This window comes from Gopherus flavomarginatus, chromosome 5, assembly GCF_025201925.1.
Source record: "Gopherus flavomarginatus isolate rGopFla2 chromosome 5, rGopFla2.mat.asm, whole genome shotgun sequence".
In the NCBI taxonomy this organism is placed as follows: domain Eukaryota; kingdom Metazoa; phylum Chordata; order Testudines; family Testudinidae; genus Gopherus; species Gopherus flavomarginatus.
The window spans coordinates 110501267-110520332 of record NC_066621.1 but is presented as its reverse complement, the minus strand read 5'-3'; the positions used below and the strand labels follow the sequence as shown (position 1 = coordinate 110520332).

Sequence of the window (19066 nt, the reverse complement as noted above, 5' to 3'; positions counted from 1 at the left end):
AGGAAGGAAGATTCCAGTCAGAAACATGTATTTCACATACAACGCCTCACTTCTCCATGCATTCCCCCTCCCCCTCAAATAAAACCAAAGAGCCCGGGAGGAATTAACAGAAACTCTCGAGCCGTGGCTCAAAAGGCAGGTCCTGGATCAACTCCCCGCTTCCACAACCTGCACCACGCTCCCTACCCTGCAGCAACCCAGCACCTGCGGCACAAGCCCATTCCCCATCCCAGCCTGCTACTCTGGCTTCTTTGCGGGGCCCGAATGATGCTCTTCGTTCTGCAGCCGGGAGAGCAACGGGGCGGAGTATCCTCAGGCACTTGCCGATACCCCACCCCTTCCCAGGTCAGCTCCGGCTCGGCGTGCAGCTGGGGGGCGGTGCCTGCCTTTGCGTGGCCTAGCCTGGGTTCCGCAGTCTCCCCGCCCGCTGGCGCTGCTGGCCATGGCCGCCTCCAGCGCGTGCACCCGCGCACGGGCTCTTCTGCAGCAGTGTGTGGCCTCTCGGCTGCAGGTGAAACCCCCCGAGCCGGGCTCCGAGGCCGAGTGGGTGGAGGTAACGTGCGCAGCGGACTGGTCCGCTCTGGCACGGCGTTTGCAAAGCCACCGGGCCTCTCCTTCCGGGCTGCTGCTGTCCGCCGCGGCAGGGACAGCGCCTCTCTCCCGGCTGAACCTTCCCGCCGCTTCCCGCTCGGCGTGTCCGCGTTGTTTGTAGTGGGGCTGTTTGCCCCAAGCCCCAGCCCTGCTGCGCTGGGAGCGGTTAGCAGCGCAGCGTGTTTCTTGGGGAAGCCACGCGCCTCCCTGTCTGGTTCTGCTGCTTGGGGACCGGCTCCCCTGTCGCAGTGCAAGGCAGAACAGGGAAGCATGGGGCTTGTACTGTTCTCCCTTTCACCCCCCAGGCATCCCATTGCGAACATGCTGCTCCCTCGGCCGTGGGTGAATCTCTGGACCTAATTCTCCACCGTTTTGCCGCTGGTCTATCTACTTGCACCTGTGCAATCTGTGTGTAATATACCATCAGCTGGCACACGTTGTACAGATTTGAGTGCACGTGCAAGGCCCTGGAGAATCAGACCTCAGTGGTAGGCCTGTACATCATTTTGGGCAGGAACTTTTTCTGTTTTCGTAATCTCTTAAGAAGAGCCATGCAGAATTATGACACTCAATTAAGGTTTCTAATAGCCACTTTTCCTTCCCTCTGTTCTCCTGTGGCAGTCATTAATGCACTAGTGGGCATGGGAACAGTTCATGTGGTGGAGATTATAGGATCCAGAAACAATTTGTTGGTACAAGTTTTTTTTCTTTATAATGCTTCCATAAAATAATATGTTTATGTCACATTGGCCCAGCGTACCCTTGAGTGAGTTAGGAGGTGGAGAGTAGCAATTGGAAAAGATACAGAAAGAATGCACAGAAAAATAGAGTCAGTGACATCTCTGCAGTGGACGTAGTGAAAAGAGACAGTCCATTAATCATTACAAAGGGGACTCCAATTTACAGGATTGGGAACCACTGTTGTAACCTGCAGCATATATAAGATCTGATTTCTTCCTACTGTAACTCCAGCAGAAGTACACTAGGGATGAAGTAGTCCCACTGTGTGGTATTTATTGTATTCAGAACTGTTGGTTTTCCCCATTCTGAGTGACTTTTTCAGATATAAAATTCAATTTGGGAATGTCAAAAAAACTGTATCCATGCAGCATTTTAATGGGATATTCCCTACCAGATACTGTAAATGGTTCATTAGTACCTGAATAGTCTGTCTCCAGCAGTGGCCATTACCTGGTGCTTAAAAGAAAAGTAATCCTTACAGACATATACAGTACTATATAAGTCTGAATCCAACAAGCTTCAGAGCACAATGGAAGATGTCTTATTTTGTTTGTTTTTTTGTCTGATTTGTTTGTTTTTGTCCTTAGTTTTGATTTTATTCCAGATAAAAGGACAGTGGTTTTAGATTGTATCAGGGTGGATAGTTTTGAATAATACCTTTTGAAAAACTGTATTTTCAATAAGAGCTGCTATAGCAATAAATAATCTAAAAATAAATACAATACTGTGCCTTTTCATCTGTGTAATGCTATAGGTTTGAATGAGGGATCAGGTGTAGCATTGTAAAAGTACTGCAAGACCCTGTGGTGATATGTGATGATGTCGATGAGCACTTTTGCTAAATTAACTCAGGTGTATGTATATAGGACCCATCATTTTGTAGCCTATAAGAAAAGATTGCTGAAACACAGTCCAAAAAGGTGTGGCAAAAGGATTTAGACAAAAAAGAGGTAGAAGTGCTAACATGTTTAAGAGACATAAAAATTTAAAGACGGAGTAATAAGTAATTTTATGTTCTATACCACCCACTACCAGTTTTTGTTGCTTTAGAGTAATTTTCCAACTGTTTAAACTGTTTCTCTCCAGTTGCAAAAGAACCACATAAATAACAGAGAAAATAAGGCATTCATACTGCAATGTGATGTGCGCAAGCTAACCACTGTAGAGCACCACTGAAATCATGGGGGCTCTGTGAGTGCAGAAGTCCACCAGCATGAATCATATTACAGAATCAGCATCTGCGTACAAGGAAAACAGCAAAATTGGCTAGGCACAAAGTAAATTAACTTAAATATTTTTCTATTATCATTCCATTATAGTCATAGGGATTTGTTGTAACAAGAGTAGATAAAGTTTCAGAAGGAAATATGACTGTTGACTGTGTCCCTTTACATATTCAGAAAAGGATAAACTCAGAAAAGAGGGTATGTTGTGATTTAAACCATTCCAAGAATACTATAATGTTTAAATAAATCTCTTACATCACATTTTAAATTATTTAACCTAAATCTGTGAAAGAACAACATCCAGTAGAGGAATTCGCATGGGGAGTTGTACTATATAAGCTAGCAGGTCCCTTCCAGCCATAAGGTGTATTATCAGTGATCACTGCTCTTGTATCTTCCCTAGGCATTTCAATGGTATTACAAGATAAGGAGAAAGCTAGTCACTCCACAGCAAAAAGTATGTGTCATAAACAGATGGTTAAGGGGTAATGCCCCTTTTACCTGTAAAGGGTTAAAAAGTTCACCTAGCCTAGCTAACACCTGACCAGGGGGACCAATGGGGGAACAAGATGTTTCAAAAGGAAGGAGGGAAGTTTTTCCTTTGTTTGGAGTTTCAGTTTCAGCTGGAGTGAAAACGATCAAGGAACGGCTCTTATCAGAGTAGTAAGTTTTAGAAAGGAATAAATAAGTTTATGTTTATTTCTTTGTAATCTGTCTTATGCAATTAGAGGTAGAATCAAATTGGGTATTTTTTTTTTGTGTAATTAAATTTGTGCCCGAGGAACATCTGTATTTTGAATCTGTTGCCTGTGAGAGTAGCTGATATGCTAATCTCTCCCAGAGGGTTTTCTTTTACCTTTCTTTTTTTTAATTAAAAGCCTTTTTCTTAATACCTGATTGATTTTTCCTTGTTTTAAGATCCAAGGGATTGGATCTGGACTCACCAGGGAATTGGTGAAGGAGTGTCTCAAGGCTACCCAGGAAGGGGAAGGTTTTGGGGGGAAAGGGAGTGATCCAGACACTGAAAATTCTGGATAATGGCAGTGATACCAGATCTAAGCTAGTAATTAAGCTTAGAAGTGTCCATGCAGGTCCCCACATCTAAAGTTCAGAGTGGGGAGGGAACCTTGACAATATGGAAAGAGCTGAATCCCTTAGCATGACTTTTCTTTAGAGGGCAGTGGAAGGTTTGATCAGTAATGAATTTCTGCCATTGTATTTCTTACTATAATGTTACCACTTACATGTTCACCAATACAAAAATAAAAAAACTAAGACCCAGTAAACTATTACTGACACAACATTTGTGCGTGCTTGGTTATTTACATGCAATTTAAAAACATGTCCTTGCACTGAGGAGTTTATAATCTACTGTAAAATAAAATATCATGATATAGATAACCTTGAACAATTCCAGAGCCATATAAAATCATTACAGGTATTCCCAGAGTGTATGTTTGACAGTTCTTTCTTAAAAAGAAAGCCAACAGGCCTTTGTGGGCTCACTCTGCACTTACCCTTATGTGCCCATTCTTCCATAAACACTTTCATATCATAATGTTTCTCAGCAATAAGTGACTCGAACACTGGCATTGCCTATTCATGGGGAAACATACGTTAGAAGGAATGTATGTAATACAAACAAAGCCTTACAGGAGAGTACGTGCAAACATAGGGCTTCTCTTTTATACATGTAACAAAATAAGATGAAATCCAATGCTCTTCACAATAATAAAAGTGAATATTGTTACAATAAAGTATGCAGTGGGAACTATCTGGACCACTTCTAATTTTATTTTGTACTGAAGCAGGATCATTCTGTGATTAAGGCACCAGATTGAGACTCAGGAGTTTGGTTCTTTGTTGTGCAATAGATTTCTTGTGTGATTTTAGGCATGTCTGTTAATCTCTCTGTGCTTTAGTTGCTCATATGTAAAATGGGAATAATACTATTCTATCTCCGGGTATTGTTAAGAAAATTTCATATAAATATATAGGAAGTGTTCAGCTTCTGCAGAGTTGGGGTCCTTGTTACAAATATATAGAAAACCCTTATAATGACTTATTCTGCAATGAAAACTGGAACAAAATAACATGTCAAAGAATAATTTATTTGACTACCCAATTTATCACAAGCTGACTTCTTAATCATTATGGAAGGGTTCCTACTATATTACCAAACATATTGTATTTTTCTGCAAAAGTTGTAGAGTGGAGATGACAATACACCTTTTGCAGAATGCAAGTGTTACAGCTGCTGAAAGCCTGCACGTTTCTAGCTAACTGTGCGCTGCTTGCAGATTCAGGTGAGAGTGCTTAGTGACCAACTGCTAAATAATCCTTTGGTATTAACATTACCTTGGATAATGCCTATAGCATTGTTATTAGCATCAGGTACGTGCATTGTCCTGTGTATTTGAATGTGTTTGCTTGGTGCCAGGTCTAAGAATTTTTAGTAAAAAAGTCAGAGGTGCCAGGCAACTTGCTGTGCTAGTTTATTTATACAGGCATTTTACTGACAATAGCAAATCCATGTTATAGTGTGGTTTCCCCATGTAATCCTCTTGGGCACCTTTAGGCCACTATACAGGTTTATAGCAATGGTTGTCCAGACCTAAATGTTTTGAATTTGTAACCCCCTTATTTATTTTATTTTGCTTGAGTTTGCTAGTGCTGAAATTTGGACTGAACAGCCAATTGATTAGTGCTTGATTGTTTACAGAGCACTTTATAAACACTGTTTTATTTCAGTTCAAAAAGCTTAAACATTCTGAGTTGCACCTCTTACTGGAAACAAATCATCATAGTGGTAAGAATGACTGAATCTGTTCTTAGAGGATTTGATACAGTACCATTATTACTTAAGCCTTTAATAGTGTGTCCAGCTTGCCAAAACTTAATATACTCAAGACATTTAAAAAAAAATGACATGTTTTGAATTGAAGTTGTGCAAGTTAAATATAAATAGGGGCTCAAAGGCCTTACACCTGCAACATAAACTGAAGCTTCCCCCAGCAGCTTTAACTTACACTTGGACTGTGCAGCTAAGAATCAGTGCGATACAATCCACTCTTTGTCAGCTCCTTTCTCTCCATTGTGCCCTAGCTTTGTACAGGTGTTGTGGAATACTGAGCCCAAAGTCTGTATCACCTTTTGCCATAAAAGGCTAGGCATGACTTGTTTCCAGCAACTAGAGTGTTGGCCATTCCAAGGATTCAGATATGAGAAGTCAGGCCTCAAATCATGAGATTGACTTGAGTTCCCTTTTTTTTTTTTTTTTTTTTTAATTAGAGGTTTGGTTTTTTACTTATTTGTTTGTATTTATTCGTTTTCTTTGCCTTCTAGTTTCTCAACATTTAAGCTATATTTGGTTCATGTTTTCAAGGTTGTCTTTGCTACCACAAGGGCTAGAAACTTTTTTTGCTGAGATTCTCATACAGTAAATGACCTCGGGGCAAGGACTTTAAGGAGAACGCCAAATATTGGGAGATGTGGCAGAACTGATTATCTCTTACACTGTGTGCTATATACTGTAGGCATTTTTCTCTGGTACAATGGTATAAAAATTATGATGTAGTGATAAAATTTTGATTGGATTTTTCATTACAGATTTATTGGGTCTGTTTTACCAGGACCTTTTACAATATGTATTTTTTCCTTACCAATATCATAATGTTAATCTAATTCTGGAACTAATATGTAGGTATGTATCAATAATTGCTGCTTTTGGAAATCTCTTCCATATGTGTATCTCTCCTTCATTTGCTAGGAAAAGATAGTATGAAATCACAGAAACTTGAACTTTGAGGAGTCTAACTTCTTAAATACTTAATGGAATTTGAAATTCAGAAAACTGCTATATGTTATTCCACACTGGTCAAAATGAACTTTTTGGAAGGAATCATTTGGCTTTCCAAACAATATCAGCATGGAACATGTCAGCCCCAAAGAAAATTTTTTATTAGGAAGTCAGCAACTGAAAAATAAATAGGGACTCAGAATGTGTTGCTTTTTTCACCTTTAGCCTTGAGCATACCGGTGAATCCAATACTAACGTATACAAGAGAACAAAGCAGAAGTCTTTATAAAAATAGTTAAGGAAACACAGTAACTGTTACCATAAGCTTAACAAAACAGAAGATATTTGTGAGTGATCTTTCAAAATGCCTTAAAAATTTGGTTGAGCGATGGTATTTTGAAGTGATAAACTTCAAGTCCCATCACTGAACTGAGCAGCGTCTCCTAGGGTATGTCTATACTACCTGCCAGATCGGTAGGCAGCGATAAATCCAGTGGGAGTCGATTTATTGTGTCTAGTCTAGACGCAATAAATCAACCCCCGAGCGCTCTCCTGTCAACTCCTGCACTCCACTGCCACAAGAGGTGCAGGCAGAGTCAATGGGGGAGCGGCAGCAGTCGACTCACTGCAGTGAACAGACACTGCGGTGAGTAGATCTAAGTACGTCGACTTCAGCTATGTTATTCACGTACCTGAAATTGCATAACTTAGATTGATTTCCCCCCCCCCCCCCCCAGTGTAGACCAGGCCCTAGTTAGATGACTTTCAGTGGTTATTGCACGTTGTATTCTGTTTTGCTTACAGAAGAGTACTTGTTCCTTGAAACTACAGTGGTAGAGCCCTGGATATTCTGTGCACATATGCTCACAGTAATGTCTCTTTTTCACACAGACCCTGTAGTTAAAGCAAAGATATTGAATTTTTTTCAATCAGATTAAAGGAATAAGGGACTAAGTATTGCACTTATATTGATGGGTGGAATGCCATTGGCTAAGGGCAGTGATTTTTGTTATTCTCCTTTAATATAATCACAGTGGGCTACCTATGTGTGTTGAGGGATCTAAATGAGAGTGGAAAAATTCAGCACAGTATCTGCCTTACATTTTTTCCACCTCTGGGGCATGATCTCTAATGCACATAACTAGTTCTTACTCAAAACAAGTAGTTCCATTAAATAAGGATTAATCTCATACGGAATTGTTTGGAGGCTTGGCCTATATTTGTAACATTTCCTTAAGATCAGTTATTCTTCCTCTTTTGTGCAAAGCAAATTAATTTCTCTGTTTAAAGAATTAAGGGTGAAATCCTTGCTCCATTGAAATCAATGACTTCAGCCAGGATAAAGTGATAAATTATGTTCTCAGTAGTTTTAAATATTCTGTCATGATATTGGTCTCTGTGTTTAACAATCTGAGTATGTTTTACAAAATTGTGATGTGATTGAATATTATGTTAATTCCCAAGGTATAATCTACTAAATTAGCCATTACCGTGATTATCACATTTCAAATGAAGATTAATTCATATTTAAACTGAAAGTGACTTGTTTCCATGTTTGATAGGAGAAAAGCTTTGGTTATTATCTGTCTTGAAATTAAGTAATCGAATCCATTAGGTATGAATTGTTTCTGCTGCTTATTTTCAATCCAGAGCATCTTTGAAGACACAGTGTCACTATTCGTACCTGTCCATGTCTTGTTCCTCCTTTAAGTCCAGCCTGGTCATGTCCCTGTATATGATGTCCCAGTGTCTAGTGAGTGGTTGACGTCTAGGTCAAACTCACCTTGATTGTGTTTGCATTATTTTCTTTGTCATGCTACCATCTGTTTGGCTTCATTGTAATCTTTTTGATTGTAGTTAGTCCCATAACCTGATTTCACACCCTACTCTCCTAACTTCATTTGTCTTTAAAATCATTCCACTTTACAACTGCTTCTTTCAAAACACTGTCATCTCTGTTGGGTCCCTAGTCTTCTGATGTCTGTTTCATTTAAAGCAGCTGCTTCCAGGCCATGGAGTAGTACTGTTAGTACACCTGTTTGATAAATTTTCACTCTGGTACCAAATATAATTCTTTCATCAGTCCATAAATTCATCAGTTTCTGTGCAGCGCTTGTGGGTATGGTACATCTCTTTTTAATCTCATCCTTCATGGAACCAACAACACTGATCAAGATTCCTAGGGACGTATAAGATTCTGTTTGTTCCATGAGTCCACTACTGCTGCATTTCATTCCCTTGTCCCTTTTCTAAGATGCAGCTACTTGGTCATATTGGCATTTATTGTAAGTCCAAGTCGACTACACCAGTTTTCCAAGGTAGCAAAGAGTATAATCGTTAATTCAGATGCGTCTGTCAGTTGTCCTCTGTTTAGGTTAAGGAGTTTAACTAGATTGTCCCATCTCATGTCCTCCAATTTGGCTGATATTCTTAACGTCCAGTTTGTCAAGTGACAGTGATTCCATGTCCCTTTGTCTTACACCACATTTTTACTTAAACCAGTTGCTTAATTTTCCACCAATTTTTACGGCACTGCAGGAGTCTTCATATATAGCTATTATAATTGTAGTGATCTCATCTGGAACTTGATATGATTTTGCTACTTTCCATAATGCTTCCCTCCAAACCGAATCATATGCTTTCATGCAGTCAACGAAAAGAGCAAACTTTTAATCCCCTTTCTCACTTTTTCCCATCAACTGTTGGAGCATGGATATCTGATCAATGCAACATTGGCCTGTTCCTTTCCTACTACTTAGCCCTAATCTGTTGAAAAATACTTTCATCGTGATTTTTCCCAATTCTGACAATAAGCTTGCGCCTCTATCATTCTTTGGATCTCCTTTCTTTAAGATTGTTACTATTACCTTTAGCTAGTCGTCTGGTACCTCCTGTTGCTCCCATAACTAGTAACTTTTTTTCTAATGCTGTGATAGCACTTGTCCTGCCAACTTTTACCAGCTCAGATGTTGTATTGTCTATTCCTATTTTTAACTGTCACTGTTCTTTCTGTAAATCTTCTTCTGATGGTAGTTCAGTGCTGATATCCGTTCTGCCTTACCAGCTGCCTTGTTCATCTAGCACATTTAAAATGCTTGAAGCTGAATGATCTGCAGTGCTCAGCACTTTATCAAAATGGGTTCTTCCATACTTCCAGCATGACTTGAGTATTTGTTGTCAGTCCACTAGTAGCTTATTTTACTGTTTGGATTGTTGAGCTGATGTTTCTATGCAACTTACCCTTTTTGTATATTGTTTTCATATCTTGTTTTCTTGATGCCTCCTCGAGTTATGGAGCCTCTTCTTTCCAAAACTATGTCTTGTCCAATCTTTGTGATTTCTTCACCCCTCTGTATAAAGCTTTTACTTCTGCTTTTCCAGTAGTCTTGGCTTGGTTACACTTGTCCTGTAATTTTCTTGAATTGCTTTTTTAGCTTTTCCTTGTTTACTTATGCCTTCCAGCAACTCTTCTGCTGTGTTTTGTATTGCCTTCTTGTATATTTCCCATTCGGTCTGCAGTGAGATTTCTTCATTACAAATTAATGTTCTGAAACATCCTCCAAGCATCACCTTGTGTGCTTTCCTTAGAGAGCTACTGGCACATTTGGCACTTCTATAGAATCTAACATCCAGCAATGTTTCTGTGCAGCAATGACTATGCCAGTGGTGGCCAACCTGAGCCTGAGAAGGAGCCAGAATTTACCAATGTACGTTTCCAAAGAGCCACGTCAGCAGTCCCCCATCAGCTACACACGCACACACACCTCCCAGAGCGTCCCACCCACCGGCAGTCCCGCCAGTCAGCACCTCCTCCTTCCTCCCTTCCCGCACCTTCCGATCAGCTGTTTTGTGGCTTGCAGGAGGCTTGGGGTGAGGGGAGGAGTGAGGGCATGGAAGGCTCTGGGAAGAGAGTGGGAAGGGGTGGAGTGGGGGCAGGGCCTGTGGCAGAGCCAGAGGTTGAGCAGTGAGCACCACTCAGCACATTGGAAAATTGGCACCTGTAGCTCCAGCCCCGTAGTTGGTGCCTATGCAAGGAGCCACATATTAACTTCTGAAGAGCCGCTTGTGGCTCCAGAGCCACAAGTTGGCCATCCCTGGACTATGCCTTTTACCGATAATGTGATCAAATTGGTTTTTGGTTTGACCATCTGGTGGGTTCCATGTAACCTCGTGCATGTCTTTGTGAGGAAGCCAAGTACCACCAATAATCAGATTGTGCATTTCATAGCAAGTTCTTATCATTTCCTGTCTTGATGCCATGTTGTCCATCACTGTTCATTTGCTTACCATGTCTATCAGCTTTTGCATTCAGGTCTCCTGTTATCAAAGGAATCTCATCTACATTGCTATCTAGCTGTTGATGAAACACATCCTCCTCTTCCTCTTCTGTTGTTTCTGTTGGTGCATAACAGCAGATCACAAGTATCAGAGGGGTAGCCGTGTTAGTCTGGATCTGTAAAAGCAGCTAAGAGTCCTGTGGCACCTTATAGACTAATGGACGTATTGGAGCATGAGCTTTCGTGGGTGAATACCCACTTCGTCGGACGCATGATGATGATGATGCATCCGACAAAGTGGGTATTCACCCACGAAAGCTCGTGCTCCAATATGTCTGTTAGTCTATAAGGTGCCACAGGATTCTTTGCTGCTTTTAGCAGATCACAATTATGCATAGTTTATTGTAGGCAGTAGTAAACCTTGTTATGACAATCCGCTCAGACATTGGTTTCCAGCTGTTGAAGTGACTATTCTCTTATTCACTGCTATTGCAACACCATCTCTGTGATTCCTTTATTCTGGACATTCAAGTGGGCAAATGAAAGTGTAGTTTCCAGCTGTCATCTTTCCTGTGCCCAACCAATGTGTCTCCCATATGTCAGCAAAGGAAGCTTGTAACTTCCTTAACTCCTCCACTATGAGCTCAGTCTGTTCTGGAGTCAATAGAGTTCTAATATTCCAGCTCCAGCTATTATCCACTTCCATTTGTTAGGTCCGGTTGAAATCTGTTTAAATCAGTTGGGTTTGTTGTTCTGTTTCTATAAGTTTCAGTTATGGTTTGTTAGGCCAGTCCACCCTATCCGGTTCATAGGAATATCTTGTCATAGCCTGCTAGGTAAAGATATCAGTAGTTCCACCCTAGTTTACTTGCGTTCCAAGGTGAATGATCTTGGACTGCTCAGTTTTGAAATCGGGGTTTCCCGTCTCCTAGACAGACTTACTTAAAGAGGCTCTGAAATTAAATGAGTTGTCCATCTCCTAGATACTCTTGTTTCACAGCATCTTTTTCCGTAACCCCTTCTGGGTTTCCCCCATTCACCATGCAGTGGACTTGTCTCTATGCCATTGGATCCCAGCATGAGAGAGAATTCCATATCTGCTTTTAATTTTAGCCTGTGTATTAATATATTGGAAATTCCAATTAAATTTGGGTTAATGTACACATAATGGATTACCTTAATTATATTAGTAAGTACTATGCAGATATATAAACATATACACAATACATTTTCTTTGTGCAATCTTTCATAGATCGAAAGAGGACTGGTTATCTACATATGCTTCTTCAAAGGAGCCAGTGAGGAACTCATTCCAAAAATGGGTATGTTTTATTACTGGTATTCTTACAATAAGGGTTAAGCAAAAGAAAAAGAAAAGAGGGCTTAATTATCCAGCAGCTAAATGCATGGAAAAGCTATGGAATCAGGCCCAGTATGAGGTATGACTGGAGAGGGCAATAAGAACAATATCTTTCAAAAGAAACTTTGTAAATGAGAACCTGTAAATTACAAAATTCACACTCTTCTGAAATTATTCTGAGTTTGTAATTTTATTCTGAGTTCTCCCTTGTATCTCCCCAGTCATGAGTAGCAGGTACGCCAAACCTGGTTGTTCAGCTCCTTATCCTTAGTGAAGAAACTCATTTCTAGTCTCCTTTGATGTCCTCCTTTCAGTGACTGTTTTGGCAGTAGCTCTGTATAGAAGTCCATCAAGCTTGATGACATCAAGCTCCCTGCCTGTGAACCAAGTTTGTCTTCCTCAGTCCATTTGACAGGTGTTTTGCATATGATCTTGTGTCCATGTACTAGTGGTGGACCCTCGTGGAAGAATGGGTATATTCAATGTAAACTGATTTTATTGTTGTTAATAACTAATAGGGTTCTCACTATAAAGGTGCCTTATAGCTGCTCAGGGAATTAGCTCTGTTCAAGGTCTGACACCCTCTGCCGTCACTTTCTCTCACCATGGTCCCTTTTGCTCTCTGGGACTCACTGTGCTCCCTCTTTGTGACTTGGCCCTCTGCCTAGGTCATTATATGTGTTTCCCCTTCAGAGTTTATCAGAGTCTCAGGACTGACTGTCAGGCTACCTTTCCAGGCTGTCCTATAATTCAGGGCTATGCCACTTTCCTCAGTGGCAAGTAGGGGAACCCAGTCCCACCCACTATTGTGTTCCAGCACAGGTGTTAAACTATACAAAGCACATGGGATTTTTTTTTTGGGGGGGGGGGAGGGGGGCGGAAGAAGGCAAATACACTGCATTTATTGAAAATACAACAGTTAGCATATGCTTTTCAGTGTGTGTGTGTCTCGCACACGCGCACACACACACACTCCTGCCAGTTGATGTTTATAGTTAACGATCTGTTGTAGCTTTAGTCAATCTACTGGCCAGTTAGATGAGCATGAGTGTGGAGCTGGGCACTGTCTGTCGTGATCCAATGCTTTGCAGGACTGAACCCAGAGTTCCATGGCAAAACACCCCAACTTTGTAGTTGTAAATTTCTATTTGAGTCTGTGCGTTTTGCAATGTCATCCTGTAATCATTAGTCCTTAAGTGGTGTTAATCTTGGGGTTTTCTGCTGTTATCATTTGATGGTTATTGTTGGGCTTCCCATCGTTATCTCCTATTTGTTGTCTCGCTTTCAGGGGTACCTGCTTCACCTCTGAGGTTGTCAATGCTGCTAACAGGTTTAGCATCAGATACAATGGATGTTTTTTGATTGTCTCCTGGTCTTTCCAAGTCTCTCACTTTTTCTTGACAATCTGTGATGGCTTACACACCTTATCTTTTCCTGATGCATGCATTCCTCATTCACACAATCAATCTCTTACAGAAATCTTCAAAGGTATACAGACAGCAGTATTTTATATTCAGCAGAATACATTGTAAATCAAGGCTTGCTAAATCTTATAACTAAAACAATTCACATTAGGGCTTCAGGCCCTGAACATGCCTGTAATCTCCTTAGCATAGATACAAGATCCTGTCTCTTACTTACTAAAACCTTAAAACAAAGAAATGTATGTTTAACTAGAGTGCCTTATTTGTAATACATATAGGAAACCATAGTAGACATTATAACTTATCCTAAAACAAAAGGGTGACCATAATCAGTCATAAGGATTTTTCTGGTCTGTCATTCTTTTCTGCTATTCAAAAAAGGGTGGCTGGCAGGATGAAAGCAAATCATACATTAATTCTCGTAGTACAACTATAAAATCCTGCTGCTACACAGGGACCGTCTGCTTACTCCCAGACCCCATTACTATTTCCCTGTTGTCATAAACAGATAGTTAAGGGTTAATGTGTCTTTTATCTGTAAAGGGTTAAGAAGCTCAGTAAACCTGGCTGACACCTGATCAGAGGACCAATAGGGGGACAAGATACTTTCAAATCTTGGTGGAGGGAAGTCTTTGTTTGTGCTTTTTGTGTTGTTCGTTGTTCGCTCTTGGGGCTAAGACGGACCAGATGTACACCCAGGCTTTCCCAATCTTTCTGAATCAGTCTTTCATGTTTCAAAATTGTAAGTAATAGCCAGGCAAGCTGGATTAGTCTTATGTTTGTTTTCTTAACTTGTAAATGTGTCTTTTTGCTGAAAGGATTTTTACCTCTGTTTGCTGTAACTTTGAATCTAAGGCTAGTGGGGGGAGTCCCTCTGGTCTATATGAATCTGAATACCCTGTAAAGCATTTTCCATCCTGATTTTACAGAGATAATTTTTACCTTTTCTTTCTTTAATTAAAAGCTTTCTTTTTAAGAACCTGATTGATTTTTCCTTGTTTTAAAATCCAAGGGATTGAGTCTGAACTCACCAGGGATTGGTGGGGGGAAAGGAGGTGGGGTGGTTAATTCCTCCTTGTTTTAAGACCCAAGGGGTTTGGGTCTGAGTTCCCCAGGGAAGGTTTTGAGGGAACAAAGTGTGCCAGACACTAAATTCTGGCTGGTGGCAGCGTAGCCGATTTAAGCTAGTAATTAAGTTTAAAAGTGTTCATGCAGGTCCCCACTTTTTGTACCCTAAAGTTCAAAGTTGGGGAAAAACCTTGACACCTGTGCTCCTTCCTATTTTCTCTTCTAGCTCTGGCCCCACAAGGTTACTAGTGGAGCACCCTCTGCTCCCTGTGGCTATTTAACTTCTTTCAGGTTCTTGCCAGAGTGCCTATTCTACGCATACCTCCCTCCTCCCAAGCAGCAACTGCAGGCTCCTTCCCCAGCAGCCTCCTTTTGTTCTCAGTGTGCTGGTTTTGTACCAGCTCAGCATTCACCTGAACTTCATCTTCTAAGGGCTTGGCTGTCTACCCTAATTCTTTCCCAGGGTGTGCCTGTTAGATTAATTAGCCCCTTTCCTGCTACGTTAACCTTTTCAGGTGAGGTGTGGAATAAATACCCCATCACAATAACATACTACCAAATCTGATCCAAATGATTATATGGTTCCTTTTGTGACATATTACTTATATGGATGTTAAGGGAATGACTTGGATCCAAGATGCAGTTGAACATCTAGAGAAAATAACCTTTCAAATGGCACATGGCATGACCTTCAGTTCCTAATCAATTAGGAGTATTTTAATACCAACCTGACTCTATATTCAGGATATTGAAAATAATGATGTAACATGAGTCAGCAGAAGGAGTTGGGTAAAATTATTTTCTTCCCTTTTCTTATCAAAATATTAGCTATATAGTTGGACATTAAAATTCAGGCATAGTTCTCAAGATAAAAAAATATAGCAGTGTCTGCTGCTCCTTGCTTCTTGACAGCATAAGTCTTAATATTTGCATCAGGATAGAGATGCTAGGAATAAGGTCAGTTGTTAATGGTGTTTTTTCTCTGTCACCATCCTGTGCATCCTTTATTTTCTGTTTCATTTCTTCACTCTCCTTGTTTTTTAGAAGTAGAGATGGATCACCAATGCATTACAATTATTTCTTTGCTTAGGAGCATTTTTGGGGCAATGGTGATATAGTAGCATTTTGACAAGACTGCGTGGTCACAGAATATTTCAGGCTATTTGCGAGTACTAGCAGAAAGACTGCACTCTGCAAAAGCATAGATGCAGAAGTGCTGAAGAGGATTTCTGTGGAATTCTCTCTTAGGTCATGGGTTTGGGAGGGCATGAAGTTTGTGATCCTAAACTAAGTTTAAATCTTTGTATGTGTTAAAACAATATAATACAAAAGGAATGTTGTGCTTGTAAAAATTCCATGGGGATGTCACTGGAGAACAAAATCCTTTTTCATAGCAAAACTGGTACATCCAGGGCAGCAGCAGCAGCAGTGCAAGTTTCCCCATACTGCCCACTAACATAATCTCACAGTGATTTAAGTAATAGATCATTCTCTGTGAGCCATTCAATCCTTGCTCTTACTGGGATGCCAGTGACGCTACCAGTTATTTCTAGGGCCCTATTAAATTCACAGTCTATTTTGGTCAGTTTCATGATTTTAAAAATCATAAATTTAATGATTTCAGCTATTTAAATCTGAAATTTCACACTGTTGTAATTGGTAGGGTTTCCTGACCCAAAAAGGAGTGGGGTCACAAGGTGATTGTAGAGGGGGTTGCAGTACTTCTACCATTACTTCTGCGCTGCTGCTGGCAGGATGCTGCCTTCAGACCTGAGCAGCTGGAGAGCAGTGGATGCTGGCCAGGAGCCCAGCTCTGAAGGCAGAGCAACCACCAGCAGCAGAGCAGAAGTAAGGATGGCATGGTATGGTATTGCCACCCTTACTTCTACGCTGCTGAGTGAAGAGCTGGGCCAGCAGCCATCTCTGTCTGGCCGCCCAGCTCTGAAGACAGTGCAGCAGTAAGGGTGGCAATAGTGCAACCCCCTTGCAACTTCATTTTGGGTCAGGACTCCCAATCTGAGAAACCCTGGTCTTCCCCATGAAATTTGTGTGCTTTTACCTTATACTATACACAAGACCAGATTTCATGATCTGTGATGCATTTTTCATGGCTGTGAATTTGGTAGAGCCCTAGTTATTTCCCATTGTTACGGTAGGTTTGTGGCATGGAGGCCTCTTCACTGAAGGGAAAAACAACTTGGTTCGCATTGTTATCAGATGGCACAGGTTTCAGTTTCTGCTGTTTTGGCTTGCACTTGAACTAGTGACCTAGAGAAGAGAGGCTGAGTTTCCATTAACGGTTTTTTAAGTCACCACAGTGTCTATTTTATTAGTTATGTAATCTTTCTAGTAGTACATTTTTCCTTATGTGAATTTTAAAGTTATTTAAAAGAATATCTGGTATGTGGATCATAATCCCACCTGTACCTCATTCAAACATCAGCCCTCAGAGAAATGTACATGGGTTTGGAGAGGGATTATGTGGGTTTCCCACCCTTGTATCCCATGTGTGGGGCCGGGGAGTGCAGGGGGGAAAAGAAATGAGGGGATGATCTGTTCTATAATAAGCATACTATGGAAAAAGGGGTATAAGGTAAATGGAATTATGATGGCCTGTTTGTATGTAGTATGGTTCAAGGATGAAGTCTACTTTTGGCCTCTCCCACAGTCTCTTTGTGGGCACCTGTTGTGACACACCTACAACTACGCTTTTCTCAGAATGGAGTCCCACGTTTACCTCACTTCAGATGGGACTGACTATTCTACACTACCCCCTGTTTACCAGCCATATTACCTCAGCAGTCCCAAGAGGGTTTGGCTCAGGACTGTTGACTTCTCTTTGGAAGTTTGACTAGTGTGAAATTACAGTGACTCAGGACAGCTACTTCAAAACAAGTAGTATTTATTTATCCACAGGTATATGCCAGAGAGAAAAGAGTTAAGAATAACAAAAGCCTACACATATATTCTCTTACCTACACTTAGCCTTTCCTTGCCATTTTAAGTAGGCCACACTTAACCCAGGCAACCCCAACACTGGGGCTTGGTGAGACAAGCTTCTGCATCTCTGACAGGCTGACTCCCGAATCAGAATCCCTTGGGCTGTCTTTTATCCATTTCAAAGTTCCTTTGTTCAAGAGTTTCTGCCTGAGGATCTCCTGAGGTTTCCAGCAGAGCCCCTGAACCTGGTTAAAGTGCTTTATGCAAAAAGGTGGGTGAATACCTACTTCGTCACCCATGGAAGCTCATGCTCCAATACTTCCGTTAGTCTGTAATGTGCCACAGGACTCTTTGTTGCTTTTTACAGGTCCAGACTAACATGGCTACCCCTCCTCTGATACTTTATGCAGTTCTTCACCAGAGGGGGTCAGGGGTCATCTCCCTATAGTAAATTCAGTGTATTGGTTGTTTGAACACCAGGCAAAGCCATGTTTCTGGAGTCCTGAGGAAAGCTGCAACTGGAATTAACCATTAGGGTTCCGTAGAGTTAGCCACCCCACAATAACTATTAAGTCCACAGATGTATGAATACATCAAGTTAATACAGATATTTCCCATGTTCTTCATAATAACAAAAACTTCCTTCAGTATGGAAACTACTAATCTGTGGTTAATATTAACTGAATGGAGATATAATATTTGCCTGGTATGCATTGATTGATTAATCTTCAGCTTTTTTTCACCTTAGAATATACATTTCTCTTCACAGCTCTGCTGTGTAATTTGATTATTAAAGTTCAAATATAGACATTGTAATGAACCATTTTAAAATGTTTTATTTGAATATGTTCTCTTAACCATCCTGACTGAAGTATTTGTTAACATATTGCTTTTCACTGTTATAGTAGGTTTAAGGTTAACTAATTTTAGACATACAGTAATTTTTTTAATATGTATTTTATTTGATTTTTTTTTTGCAGTTAATACACTGCTGAATGTTAAATTAAGTGAAACTGAAAGTGGAAAGCATGTTTCTCTTCTGGATTTACCAGGCAACTTATTAATAATACCCCAAGCTACGCTGGGTGGTAGACTGAAGGGAAGAAATATGCAGTACCATTCCAACATTGAAAAAGAAAAAGGGATGGAGCTTTATTCCCTTTTTGTAACATTGTGTGAAAAAGAACTGGCTGCTAATAGGAAATGTGCTGAAGCAGGTGTTGTTGTCAAGTATGGCACATATGGAAACAGACAGGTGTTAAAACTGGATACCAATGGACCTTTCACTCATATGATTGAATTTTGAAAAATCAGTTTTATGTATAGTATTATCCAGCAACTGTAGAATTTCTCATTTGTAAGGAACAATGAGCTTAAATTGATTGGAATGTGAAGAAACAGACACGTCGTCATTTTAATAAATTTACACAAGAGTTGTCCAGCCCATGGAATACCTTGATTACTAAAAATGAATCTGACATTCTCGTATGTCTTACCCATTTGTGTATCTGAAATATTTTGTTAATAATGATTACTTAAGATTCATTGTGGTGAAAATATGTAAAGCAGTTCTTTTTAAATATAATACATATTTTGTTGCTTTAAAAAACATGAAGAAAGGTTTAAATTTATTAGGAAGT

General features: G+C 40.4%; 1 protein-coding gene across 2 annotated transcripts; it reads left to right on the top strand.

The window, feature by feature from the left end:
• Positions 1–374: 374 nt before the first annotated feature.
• On the top strand, positions 375–18862 carry DTD2 (D-aminoacyl-tRNA deacylase 2). 2 transcript variants are annotated; one of them, XM_050954001.1, is made up of 3 exons: positions 375–511; positions 11887–11956; positions 18407–18862. In XM_050954001.1, exons 1-3 carry the CDS (start codon positions 443–445, stop codon positions 18730–18732), a joined length of 465 nt encoding a protein of 154 aa, XP_050809958.1. In that variant the 5' UTR covers positions 375–442; the 3' UTR covers positions 18733–18862. The 2 variants fall into 2 exon arrangements, with proteins under 2 accessions (XP_050809958.1, XP_050809957.1); XM_050954000.1 differs by having other exon boundaries at positions 383–553.
• Positions 18863–19066: the final 204 nt, after the last annotated feature.

Bases quoted from the DNA above. Each gene is read 5' to 3' on its own strand.
- DTD2 (XM_050954000.1), top strand. From the start codon at position 443: ATGGCCGCCTCCAGCGCGTGCACCCGCGCACGGGCTCTTCTGCAGCAG. The intron at 554-11,886 runs GTAACGTGCGCA...AATCTTTCATAG, and splicing joins CCGAGGCCGAGTGGGTGGAG to ATCGAAAGAGGACTGGTTAT. The intron at 11,957-18,406 runs GTATGTTTTATT...TTTTTTTTGCAG, and splicing joins GGAACTCATTCCAAAAATGG to TTAATACACTGCTGAATGTT.